At 44.4% G+C, this 12,825-nt stretch overlaps 1 protein-coding gene across 7 annotated transcripts in view; it reads right to left on the reverse strand.

Annotated features, from left to right (window-relative positions):
- PRKAG2 (protein kinase AMP-activated non-catalytic subunit gamma 2) overlaps positions 1-12,825 on the reverse strand; it is a 208,752-nt gene that overhangs the window by 95,296 nt on the left and 100,631 nt on the right. The window contains exon 1 of one of the 7 annotated variants that reach the window (XM_033057285.1): positions 9,020-9,140. The exons of the other annotated variants lie outside the window; for them this stretch is intronic. Coding sequence (XP_032913176.1) covers positions 9,020-9,125 — 106 coding nt within the window. The 5' untranslated portion in view covers positions 9,126-9,140. Of the gene's footprint in view, positions 1-9,019; positions 9,141-12,825 lie in introns of those variants that run through there. 7 annotated transcript variants of the gene reach the window in all.

The following is a 12,825-nucleotide window of genomic DNA, read 5'->3' on the forward strand; positions in this document are numbered from 1 at the left end:
GGTTTGGAGGAGAAATAGGATCAAGGATCATTTACAAGTCCCTTACAGAGGGCCCTGTCCCTATCAGGTGCCAAAACACTCAGCAACGTGAGATAGCAGCGACTTTACCAGCAGCATTTGGCTTTTTTCACCTTTGAGTCCCTCACAGACTCCTGCAGACATCAGCAACAATTTCATAAAGGAGCAGGGATTTTGATAACTTATACACAAAAGCAGAGGAGGCTATCAGCTCCAGTGACAGAGCTGCAGATCTGCTCATGGGGAAGATAAGATGCCTTAACCAGCTAAACAACGTCCCACAGGGTTTCACATCCCATGTGCTGGGTGATAGCTGCAAACACATCCCTCTGATAAAAAGTCATGTCCTTTGCTAAAGCTTCCAACCCAGCGACACAAGAGGTCTTCTGGATAAATAGATTCCCCTGAAATAATTGTTTTATGTGACAGATTATTCCCAAGAGGTTTCAAATGCTCGAGACTTCAGTCAATACCTGACTCTACAGCTCTTGCTATCACTGCCCCTTTTGATTTCCTTTGGTTTTCTTTCCTGGAGATCAAGGCGATCTATTTTTAGTGCAGGGGCTGGTTAAGTGAGGAGTTGCTATAGTGACAGATAGCTGATACAAACTGAGTCCCAGTGCAATTCCTGGGGCTGGGAAAGGAACATTCCCCGAAATGGGGCAGCAGCTGGGGGTGCCCAGACACTGCTCAGCTCAGGGGACATTAAAAACTGCCCAGGACTCCCAGGGTGATGCTCAATGCATATGAAACAGCCAGAAGGCAGCCTGGGTACCTGCTGTAGGAAACACACACATCTTGCTGCCTCTCTTGGCCCAGTAAAAGTGCTGGTGTTGGTGTTCAGCTTTGCAGTGGTCCCCTTCTCCAAATCAGCTGCACAAATACTACATCCACCAAGAAGTCACTCTGTTCTTGAATGGTCATCAGAACAAGAACAATTTTGTGCCTGCATTGAGAATTGGGTGGGAAAAGATGTACAGCCACAATATTTTGCAACTTCAGCTTTCCTTGCAGCTGAACAACTGAGCATCACAGAACTGCTGGTTGGGAAGGTCTGGAGGCCCCCTCTTCTGTGTCCCACTCAAAACAGGTCTGGTATCAGCCAAGACCAGGTCAACCGTGGCTTTGATTAGAAAACTCTAAAAAATCTCTTAGGATTGAGGCCACAGCCTCTCTAGGTTACCTGTGCCAGTACCACACCAACCTCTTGAAGGAGTTTTTGCTGAGCCTGATCCTCCTCAGACACAAATTCTTCCCTTGTCCTCCTTCTTTTACCATCTGTGGCTACTAAGAAGGGTTTGGCTCTACCACCTTTAGAACTGCCTTTCAGAGAGTTGCAAGCTGCTATTAAAATGTACCTTAGTCTTTTAAGACTTTTTTTTTTTCTTTTTTTTTTTTTTTTTCTTTTTTTTTTTTTGTTGGATAAAAACACGCTCCACCCAGCCAGTTTCCTCAGCCTCTCCTCACAGATCCCAAAACATCTGCTGTAGGTCAGAAAACGTTTTGAAAACCCTCCAGGAAAACCCTCTTCAGTTTCCCAGCCTCTTTCCGTCCTTCTATTGGTGGGGAAACAGAAACTGGACACCCTATTCCATGTGCAGCCTAGCAAGCCAAGCTGGAGGGACATAACAACTCCCCAGACTGGATTGCTCCATTCCTCCTGATGTAACCCACTATGTGGCTCACCTGCTGATAGTGACAGCACATTTCTGGATCATTTTCCTGATTATATCCACCACAACCCCAAGTCCTGGGGTGACTGACTCACTGGGAGTCAGGACCCAGCATGTCCTGCTGCAGGCTCACCTCACCACCCAGGTTCCTGGTGAACATTACCAGTCCCCATACCGACCCCTGGATACTAACTATCCCTACATTCAGTAATGTAATTAGGGAATTGTGAAATGCCAACAATATTCCAGCTTCTCATCCTTTCTACTCAGTCCTTTTCTCCAGGAGACTGGTGCAACCCTCACCTCTGAGCACCCACCCAACTTTTGTATTCCCCTTTGCAGCAAGAACCCTTCCATTGCAAGCTTTCCATCCCCTTCATGTCTCAGTTTGACTTGCCATCCCATTTCTGCCTCATCTGTATTTCTTAAATTGATTTATTGCCCTGTTCTTGTTTATCATCCCTAATTATACTCTATACAAGCAGTGAAAATTTCACAAATCATCTGTTCCTCACCAGGAGCACCACCCTCCAGGAAAGGCAGGATTGTCACAGGGATCCTGGGATCAATCTCATCATTCCTGCTCTGACTGAAATAAAACCATGGGGCCAGATGGGCAGGATCTGTTAAACAATCCGGTGACTGTAGCTCTGAGTGTGTCAAAAGGGTCCTTGTTGCCCCACAGGGAACAAAGCACTGGGAAGCAGCTGTTTTCCAATGACTGGAAAAAACTGAAGAAACAACAGGATGCTATTAATTAATGTCAGCTAATCCCATAACTCCTCCTCCAACTAAATTGCCCCGACTTCATCAAAGGAGGAGCAGAAAAAGCACAGAACAGGAACTCCCCGGTGCAGGCTCTGGGGTCTGTCCTTAAACCAAGCAAGGCTGTGTGACCTTTCCAGCAGGGAGAATTTGGGCCCCTGAGCCAAGCCTGCCAGCTGCACCACGATATCTCACAGAGCAGCCCTTCATCTCCCAAAAGTGAAACCTTCATGTGCCAGTGTGACTCTGGGATGACAATCAAATGGCTGAAACAATTTCAAGGCGTTCAATCTCAGCATTACGAGTACTTTTGAGTCCTTGAACTGCTTTTAGGTTGGACAAGAATAAAGGTGAAAGTAGAAAACAGCTGAATCTTGGTAATTCCTGGGATTTGCTGATCCACTAAACCTGACAAACAAACTGCCTTAACAACATCTTTGAAATTGCACTCTTGGGCAATTCACTGAAACTTTGAGCAAGGAGTCAATAGTCCAAAACATTGATTTCTAATTAAACAAAAGTACCCACTTAACTAAATGCTACTCTCAAGTGCAATTTTAGGCTGTAAAAAACCAGACCTAGGCTTGAAATTTGCTTTTAAAGTCTGACAACAAGATTTGTAATATAGTTGCATGGGAGTATAAATAAATTGTGGTCTGGCTTAGCACATTCAAATAAGTAGAAAGTCAGTCTAGGATAACAGCTTCTCATGCAGATATTCTTTTGAAGTGAGAACCATTGGAAAGTACAAGAAAAGCAGGAAAAAATTATCTCTATGCTACTCCCAATTGGTGTAATAAGAATGAGAGAAGATGTATGAAAATGAGTAACTCCAGTGATTTTTAGCATGTAGGCTGTGACCCTCCAGCATCCTTCATGAAGGCACTCCAGGCTGTGTTCATTAAACTGAGGTGCCACATATGAAAGTCTTATCTGCATTATTTTATTTCAGCCTCAAAAATAAATCAGATATTTATTTATATCAGAAGTAACAGAGATAGTGTTCGGGCCTTACGTACATATCAGAAATGACTTGTTACCTGAAGATAACAGAAGTGGAGGATGGAAAAATGAAATACTGATAAATACATAAATACTATTTGCTGTCAGAAAAAGGAAAGATCTACACTCTCTTTCACTCACAGTCAGTATCCAGCTTCCTTCTATCTCACTTTCTCCTTTTCCACTCCAATGAACTCCTCTCCATAATTGCATTTCACACCTTTGCTCAGATTCAATCCCAAGATTTGCTTTGAATTTCTTGAATATTTGCAGAATTACAGGAAAGTGTCCTTCAAACAGTTAAAAATGAAGCCTTTCTGCCACTGCTGTGTCTGGGGGGGACAAACACTTGCACCCACAAGTAACAACAAGGACCAGAACCACATGGACTCTTCCCAGATGGGAGATCTCCCTGCCCAAAAACCTGCACAGTTTGTAAAGCAGCCCATCAAAAGGGAGGCTTGGCCCTGCTGCTCTCACCACGTTGTTGACAGCAGCATGTCAGTGCTGAGTAATTCAGTCATTTATAGTAATACAGATATTTTTGGCCAAATTTTGTGATGAGACACACAGAGCTGCCTGGAGCAGGACTGGGAAGAAGAGTCAGTGGGCAGATTCATTTGCAGCACTGATCTGGAAATCTGTGCCTTGAGAACACACTGTATTTTTACATGTCTAACCTGCCCTTCAGGCAAAAATAACTTCTTTGAAAATAAATTACTCAGAGAGTTTGCATTCTTGGACAACTCATCATGAGGGCAGAGTCTACATCTCCTTTAAGCCTGCAAAGGGCTGCAGATGCAGGATGCTGCACTCCACTGAATCCACCTCCATTTCAGTTTCCACCAAATCAGTGGAAGTTTATGGGGTTTATTACTATCTGAATTTACAGATGCCAGCTTGAAAACCCCTTGCTGCTTCTCCTTCTTCATGGCCAGAGTCCTTTCCCTCCCATTTAGAATGCCAGGATGTGCCAGAAAGCACCAGGACAGAGACTATAAGGAAGCTGAAAATGGAAAATTAAAAACTCTCAAACATTTAATCAGGTTTGTCACTGCTTTTCTCCTTCCCAACACCCAGCTATAGAAATTTCACAGCTTCCAGGTCTTGGTGCTCTCTGTAGTACAAGATTAATCAGTACTGCTCAGCTGGGGCTGCACATCTTCTAAAATCACTGTCAGCTCAACAGAGCATGAAAACCAGTAGAGAAAATCATTAACAAACCAAAGCTGTTTCAGTTTCTCATGCCCAGTCTCTGATGATGGTGGTTTTAAGCTGCTTTACTGGAGCAACAGGATTTTGTTCTTTCAGTTCATTTATGGCAGCACTGGAACATGCAGCAATTCCTTCACTCTTATTTATTTCTCCTGATTTTCTTCATTATGATTTCTCCCCCACTGCCTCATAACAAAAACATCTCACCAGAATGAGAAAAATAAATATCTCTGATCCTCCCACAAGCAGCACCACCCACTTTGGGGTAAAGCACTGGGTGAGCTGCAGCTTTCCAGGCTGGAAGAGAAGGAGATAAAATTCTGTTCCCTTTTTGCAATTGCTTCTCCACTATGTTTTCTGTGCTACATGTTTTCACCTTGCACTTCTTCCATGTTTTCTGTTCCCATTCTCAGGCTTGTGCCAATGGATGGTGATGAGAAGCAGGGTGAATTATCCCCTGGGTTTTCATTTGCACTTGGAGAGGCTGTGAAGCAGCAGATCTTTGGTTTAGTGTAAGTCCCTGCCCATGGACAGCTGTGGACACTGGCCATGTCCCATGGCACATTACCTGCACATGGTGATCATGGATGCAGTCACCACATTCCCATTATTGGGAAGGAGGAACATAATTTCTCTGCTGAATCCTCACTCACACCCAGCCCCCAGGGTCTGGGAAGGACCATGGCAAGAGGTGGAAAGAAGCCCCTTGAGTTGTTGAGTGAGACATTTTCCTTTAGGCTGAGTATTTAAGGACAGCCCACAGCACCTCCCATGCAGTCCAGAGCCTCAGCAGCTCTCCATTCCATGGTGGTTACAGAGACATGAGATAAAATATGCACTGAGCAAGTTATGGAGTGACTCTGGGACTGCCTGATTCATGCAGGGCTGAAGCATCTTTACACTTGTGTTTATTGGGGTCTGAGACATCCAGCAGGCTCACTCCTAGTTTAGTCCAAATATGCACCTGATTATTACAACTGACAGTGAAATTATCCTCAAGAATGCCATTGAGGTGAGACAGGACAGAGGCAGCACCGAGGTTTGCTTGGAGCCCCTTGGACCTGGCTTGTTGGGACACAGCTTTGGCATCTGATTAAAGCAACAAATCCCAAGAGGAGCAGCATGGGCAAGGAGAAGCTCCTGGGCATTTCCATGCAGCTAGAAGTTTCCAAAACAAGTGTTTTGATCTAAATGCCTGGCACGAGGCAGCCCTGGTGCAGCCTCACAGCTGCAGAGAGGTTCCTCTGCTGGGCACTCATGACTTGGGTAGGAAAAAAACACTTTAAACTTTACTCCTTTTGCATATGTCACTCAGTCCTTTGTGGAATACATGGTGTTCTTTAAAGGGCAGAGCAATTAGCTTCTCTGAGGTCAAAAATTTTTCCCCCTCAGAAATGCCACAGAGCCTATCCATTTACAACACATCGGGCTGCAGTGAGAGCTGCCAGGAGGAGAAACTGCCAGAACCCTGCACAGCAACTGCAGGAGGAAGGATAAAACTATGCAGTGGTGATCTAGAGGCTGCAGAAATTTTGGGTAATCCCTGTTCTCAGCCCTGCCAAAATCCTATTGCATAAATCAGCTTCCCTGCTGTTTGGTGGACAGCTCAAGATTTGAGGTCTCACTGTTGGCTGCTCCTCTCCCAGAGCAAACTGTGGGATCTCTGCCTTCACTCCTGCTCTTGTTTGCTCCTGGTACTCATTCACATTTTTCTCCTTTCCCTCTCTGTGTGTTCTCTGCTTCTGCTTGCATTCAGGTCTCCCCTTGCTGTTCACTTGGAATAAAAGGGCTCCAAACCCAGGGAATTACAGAGAAGACCACCCTTGGCAATGCCACTCTTTATTTCTCCACCAGGATTTCTGCAATCTCTGCAGAGGAGGGAAGGGGTTTAGCTCAATTGATAAACAGAAGAATGTTACTACTTGATAATTTTAGTTGCAGTGGCCTGATGGCATCTAGCCCTGGGAAGCCAAGAAGACGCACTGGCCCAATCCTTTTTACAAGGACTGGAGGAGTCTTCCTTAAAACCTTTACAGAAGTGGTCTAAAAATTCCAAATTCAAACAGTCCAGGAGTCAGATTTCCCCTTTTGGGTAAATATCAGGGGATAATTTCCTCTTGTTTCCTTTTCCACCCCTTTTCTGAATACAATCCAAGCTCATTTAGCAACAGGGAGGCTGCTGTCATTCATTCCTCACCCCTGATGGTAGATGACAACCAAATGGGATGTGCTGGTGTGTGATCAACGCTGAGGAGTCACTGAGCCTGGCTGCTACCAGCACTCCTGCACACACTAATACTGATCATAAAACCTGCTGAGTGCCAGCAGTTCCCTTGAAAGCTGCTCAGAAAATGTTTATTGAGGCCTAATAGCCACAAGATACAGATGAAATGTAGCAAATAATGCAAAGCTTTTGTTTTGACACTTCCCTGCAATTAATTAAGGCCATTGGGGTGGGGGGGGGTATGAGGGGAAGGCATTTGCAAGTGTGTTAACCTGTTCCCTGAAAGGAGCCCAGACCCTGCTGGGATGGCAGAGGCAATCCCCAGAGCAGGCATCAAGGAAGGCAGTTAACACACACATTCCATTTGATTTTTCCCACCCCTGTGACTCAGCAGTTCTCTGTTGATGATGGAAGTGCAGGGAGCTGACCTGGTCACACTCCTACAAGAAAGGCACCTGCAAAACCTGAAGTGTAAAAACTGTGCAGAAAACTCTGCCTGGTACTCACTGTGTATCACTGGACAAAGCTGGAATAATAGGAATGAGGAAAAGAAGGAGCAAGTATTTTGGCACTGCTGGCATTATACCTCCAATTTTTTTATATAACTGTCACAAACAGTACTGTTCATATAGTCAGGTTTTTTGGTGCAGAACAAATTCTTTTCTCCATGGAGGGAGTTGAGGACAAGATTTAGAGTTAGACTCAGAGGAAGCAGACATGTAACACTATGTTTAGTGGTTCCAGAAGTGAGTCCTTTTGCAGATACTGGCTATTCCCCTCTGTTGATGAAATCACTGTGAATTAGTGGTCCAAAGTGCCATTCAACATTCAATCAACAAATTGCACCTAGGTTTCTATCTATTCTACACGAGAATTTAAGATGTTTAATTTGAAATATGGGAAGGAATGTTAAGTCTTTAAGATAAATATCCCCCTTCTTGTGCATGTTGCTGACGCTGTGAAACTCCAAAGACTTGGGTAATTTCTCATTCACATCTCCTTGACCTTCCTACCACTCTCAGGTGGGTTTAGGGAAATGCAGAACAAGACACAGTAAACAATAAAACAGTAAAGTTACAAATTTAAAGTCAGTTAACTGTACGTAACAGGAACAAAAGGAAAAGTGTTTGCAAGGATTACAACTTAAAAATTATACAATCAATCACTAAATAAATTGGAAAACATTAAATAGAAAACCAAGCCCCCTGGGTAGCCCCCCATCCAACAGCTGTAATTCCCCACCACTAAATGTACATTTGTGTCTCCACACTGTCCATTTGGTCCAACACTACTCCTAGTTTCATCATTCTGCTGGATTTGACACAGTGACTCCTGATCCATAAAAAGTAAAAGAGCCTTGCTGACCCTTTGTACATGTCAGCCTCTCTAAACTGAGCCTTATCCAGCTCATTCAGTGTAACATCAGTTTTAACCCTCTGAGTCAGAGAACAGAATTGCTCAGTAACACTCACAGTCTTCATGAACCAGCTACTGTAAGTCCATAGAAGAAATACATTAAAATTGGTATTTTTCCATTATTAAGAAAACAGCCAGATCCTGTTGAAAAACCCCATTTCTCCTGACCAGCTGATCCCTATGTGACACACAGATACTCTCTGGCACACACAACTCAGCACCTGTATTGGAGCTAATACTCAATGACCAGGAAAAGCTTTTCATTAAGAGAGAACTGTCCCTAGTTGCAACTCAAACACAGTTATACTGATAGCTGCAGTATGGGAAAGATGTTTGTTATGAGACTGATAAGAATTTATTCTCTACGTAAAATTCATGTTTCAATAGATATTATTAGGCCTAACTTAGAACTTAGATATTATTGTTCAGTTAAAGTGCCATCAGGCAACAGCCCCTTCTGAATGCCATAGGATTTACTGCAGAGCTTCCTGTACCATGCTTTTCCTAAAGGCTATGGCTGATGTGTGTTACAGGTGTCAGCTCAGATTTTCATCTCTGGTGCAAACCAACACCAAAACAACCTCCACACAACAAAGACATGATTCAGTCTTTGAAACTGGGGAGCACAACATTGCTGCTCAATTATTCACTATCACCCTGTCCCAAAGAGCAGTGTCCCTCCTTTCTGGATGCAGAGGCTCCTTACCAGGCAGGCCCTGGGGGTCGGAGTGGCGCCTTTCCAAGATTTTGCATCGTTCCTTTCTCTTCTTGCTCCCTCTGAAGCTGCCAAAACGCTTCATGAGCTGCAACATGCACTCGTGTGGCTGCAGCTGTCGCTCATGCCCAGGGTTGGAGAAAAAAAAATCAGCACAAGGGGCAAGGCGAGGTGTTGCTTACACCAAAAGCCCAGGTGTGAGAAAATAAATCTCCAGAAAGACAGTGTGGCTGCAAAAGAAGTCCAGCTGGCCAGCAGTTCAGCCCTGAGGTGCCTGGCTCTGGTCTTTGTGGAGAGCTGTCCTGCAGCAGGCTGCTGACCCTTGCTCGCCAGGCGCTTCCAGCCTTAATTCCGGCATGCAGGAACTGCCCTGCAGGTCTGTGTGGACATGGGGAGAAGTTCAAAGTCTGCCCAGCTTGCAGCCACAGAGCTCTTATACATCAGCTGTCAGAAGCCTTGGAGACCAAAACAGCATTTCCCAGTGGATCAGCTCATGTGGAAAAGGTCAGGAGCCGCCTGATAAGCTCCCTTGTTTAAAAAATACTGACTGTGCGAAGGAGCCACCAGCCCTCTTGAAGGGAACTGTCATGTGCAGCTTGGCATGATGACTCTTTCAACAGGCTGTAAAAAGAAACCACCCCTGGACAGACAATTCCTGGCAGCAGCGTCCCAGGCGCACTGGCACCACGACGTGACATCACCCAACTATTTTGATTCACGTGTGCTGGGTCTTGGGAGTGACAGGAGAGCCCAGCTGACTGTCCATGAGCTCCAGAACACCCAGCCCTCCCCAGCTGACTGATGGATTCATGGGATCCAGCTCCTGCCAATTCATAAAAAGAAGGCTGATGCTTTCTGGAAACTGTAGCTGGAGTGATGGGTTGGAGCTTCTCTGTGACGTGCCCTCCCCGTGCTGCACGTATCCCTGTGCTCAGTGCAGATTGCTCTGCTCAAATTCGCTTTCTGCAGAGCAAAAGGCACCAGCACAGCTGTTTGTAACACAGCTAAATCCACCTCGTGGTCTTTTCAATGAGACAAGCATGCACGAGGCTGTTGCTCATCCCAGTCAGTCAGGCTGTGTGATGATGCTCAGCTCTGAGTCTGTACATTTAGAGCTGTTTATTTTAGGAAAGGGTTGATCATCGTGGGCTGGATCTTGAGCAGCTGGAAAGGGATGAAAGTGTGATCCAAGGCATGGTCAAACTGGTGTAGCCAGGCTTCCTAAGATTATAGTAAATGCTCTGTTAAATCAAAAGCTTTTTTTAAAGTTGCAGAGCATCAACCTTTCCTCTGGACACCACTAGATTGTGAGGCTCAGCTCTTTCAAGAATCAAACCCTATATGAGTAATGAGAGTCTTATCTTTTTAATTCCTAGGAGGAATTGAAGGTTGCATCACCTTTGTCCTCTACAAAGAAACATTACTTCTTCCTTGTGCCCATGATTGCTTCTGGGACTTAATAGCATTAGGAAGGGAAACAGAGTCCAGCCTTGAATACTGCAGAAAAGGCCTTTATCAACACAGATTCCTTGCAAGCTCTGTTTTTTCAGAAAGATGTATTAATGCAAGGATGTCTTGGGTCTTTGGGGACCCCAAGAAAATGTGCAGAGGTGACAGCAGGTTCCTCTGTCATCACCAGCTACCAGAGACTTCCCCAAGTCCACCCTGTGGAGAACGTGGAAGAAGACAGTACAGAGGACACCATTGTTCTTTCACCTAGCAACTGAAATAATCAAATTATTACCAAGACACTTAATTACCTTCCACACAAGGCTCTGAACTGATAACCAAATGAGGTGTGACGATAATTAACATGAAGCTGTTCCCAGACTTACCCCTGACTAGTCCTCCCACTTCCTTTTCCCCTCATCTCTGTGGCCTTGTTTCAGCTCTGCAAGTGAACATCCTGCTGCATTTAACCAAACAACAATCCTTGCATAAAATCTCCTGTCAGCACAGTGTTTTTACCAAGCCCCTTCTCCAGCCTCTGCCTTGAGGCTCACTGTTCACCCAGAGCAGAGAGAAGCAAATGGAGCAATGAGTTGAGGAATTAGCAGGGGAGAGTGTGTGTGTTACTTAAATATTTGGTTTAATGTAGCTGTTAGAAGCCTTAAGCTCTACACACCCCATGTGGCTTTGTGTGACCACCACATTTACCTCTGCAACTTCTGCATTGTCCCCTCCTTTCACTCTGCCATGATCATGGCACCCTGGCAGACAGCAGCTGCAGTGGGACCAGCTCTGGCTCTCCCCTACAAGCACATTTCATGTGCTGATTCTCAATCTGCTTCCATAAGTACTTCCCATCTGAAAACCAGCTCCCCAAAAGCAAACCTGGATGTCCTTGCTGCTAACTGAGCCTAGTCATTCTTCTCTCACTCACCAGGCACATGGAGAATAGTGTTCATTTCTGATCCAGAGTCATCCCTAGCATATTTGACAACAGTTATTTAGTTCTCTTTCCAGTCTTTACTTGGCCAAAAACACAAGAAGTGTTGTCTTCACCCCCAATGAAGTCTGTACCTCAAGCTCCCTCTATGTCAGAAAATCATTCTTCATTCTTCAGTGGCCAAAGGATTGCTAAGATGACTTAATGTTATCAGAAGGCAAAAAATTAAAATCCCTTTTTAATGAGATAAGAATTGCTATTGCTTCAGCGTGGAAACAGCCCCCTTTTTGATAGAAACTAAGGATAAATAGTCGCTGATGACCTTTTCAAGCAGGGCCATTGCACCAGGAGGGCTCATTTCCCCTTATTAAGGGAAGCAGCAAGACTCTAATGTTTCTACACAGAGCTCCCAGAAAATGAAACAACACTGTTTAACAACTGACTTTCACAGTAATTTGTTAAAAAAGCACTAAGTGTTTTGAGTATAATCAGTCTGTCTCCCACAGCTAATGGTCTAGCTGATTCTTGCACATTTACACCAGGTACTACATCTTCTTAATGATTCCAGTGCAAGAATCTGTAAAACTAATAATAAAAAGCTGTGCTTCAAAGTGTTCCTTTGGGGCCATCTATGTTCTGGAGATTGAAAACACAAATCCCTTCCATCCCTTCCAAACAACCATGAAATGGACTCTTGTCAAGCTACATCAAAGTCTCCCAAATTAGTTATCCCATATTATGGTTTTTTAGCTGCATAAGCATAACACTGTGCCCCTCCAAAAATCCTACATTAACTCACTGAGAAATACCAAGCAATGGGCAGCTTAATAAAATTATTTTTGGGGAAGGAGCAAATAAACACTGGTGTATGTGTGTGAAACACTTCCCCAGCTCCACTGTATCTGCAAAACCCCCATCCCTGGCTGGGCTCCCTCTTTTTGATGCTTCTTGCTTTAAGTTCTCCATCTCTAAGGATAAAAATCACTGCCTCCGGTGATTTAACACGATTCTTCAGGCACAAGCATAACAAAAACCATTTTTTTTCCCTGGATGTGACATGAAGGTTTGTTCTATGAGCTAGAATTGAGGGTGAGTGTTCAGATTTGGTCACCAGACAGAAAATACAGAATATGCCCTCACAAACAAGTACAGCCACCAGACATCAGAGCTTTGAAACACAAACTGATTAATCCATTTCACAGCAGTGTAAATTCTGTGCCATGGCAAAAATACTCTAAATACTGATATTTCAAACCATTTCCTTGGTTGCTTTTTAACAGGAGCTTGAACCTGACATAAAAATGCAGCAGCAGAACTCGGGGCAGGCAATGGAGAGCAGTTAGACCTATCTCAGTTATTCTGATGTGAAAATGGAAAAAACAACGTTTTCCACCTTGAAATTTAGGAG

This window comes from Catharus ustulatus, chromosome 1 (assembly GCF_009819885.2).
Source record: "Catharus ustulatus isolate bCatUst1 chromosome 1, bCatUst1.pri.v2, whole genome shotgun sequence".
NCBI classification, from domain to species: domain Eukaryota; kingdom Metazoa; phylum Chordata; class Aves; order Passeriformes; family Turdidae; genus Catharus; species Catharus ustulatus.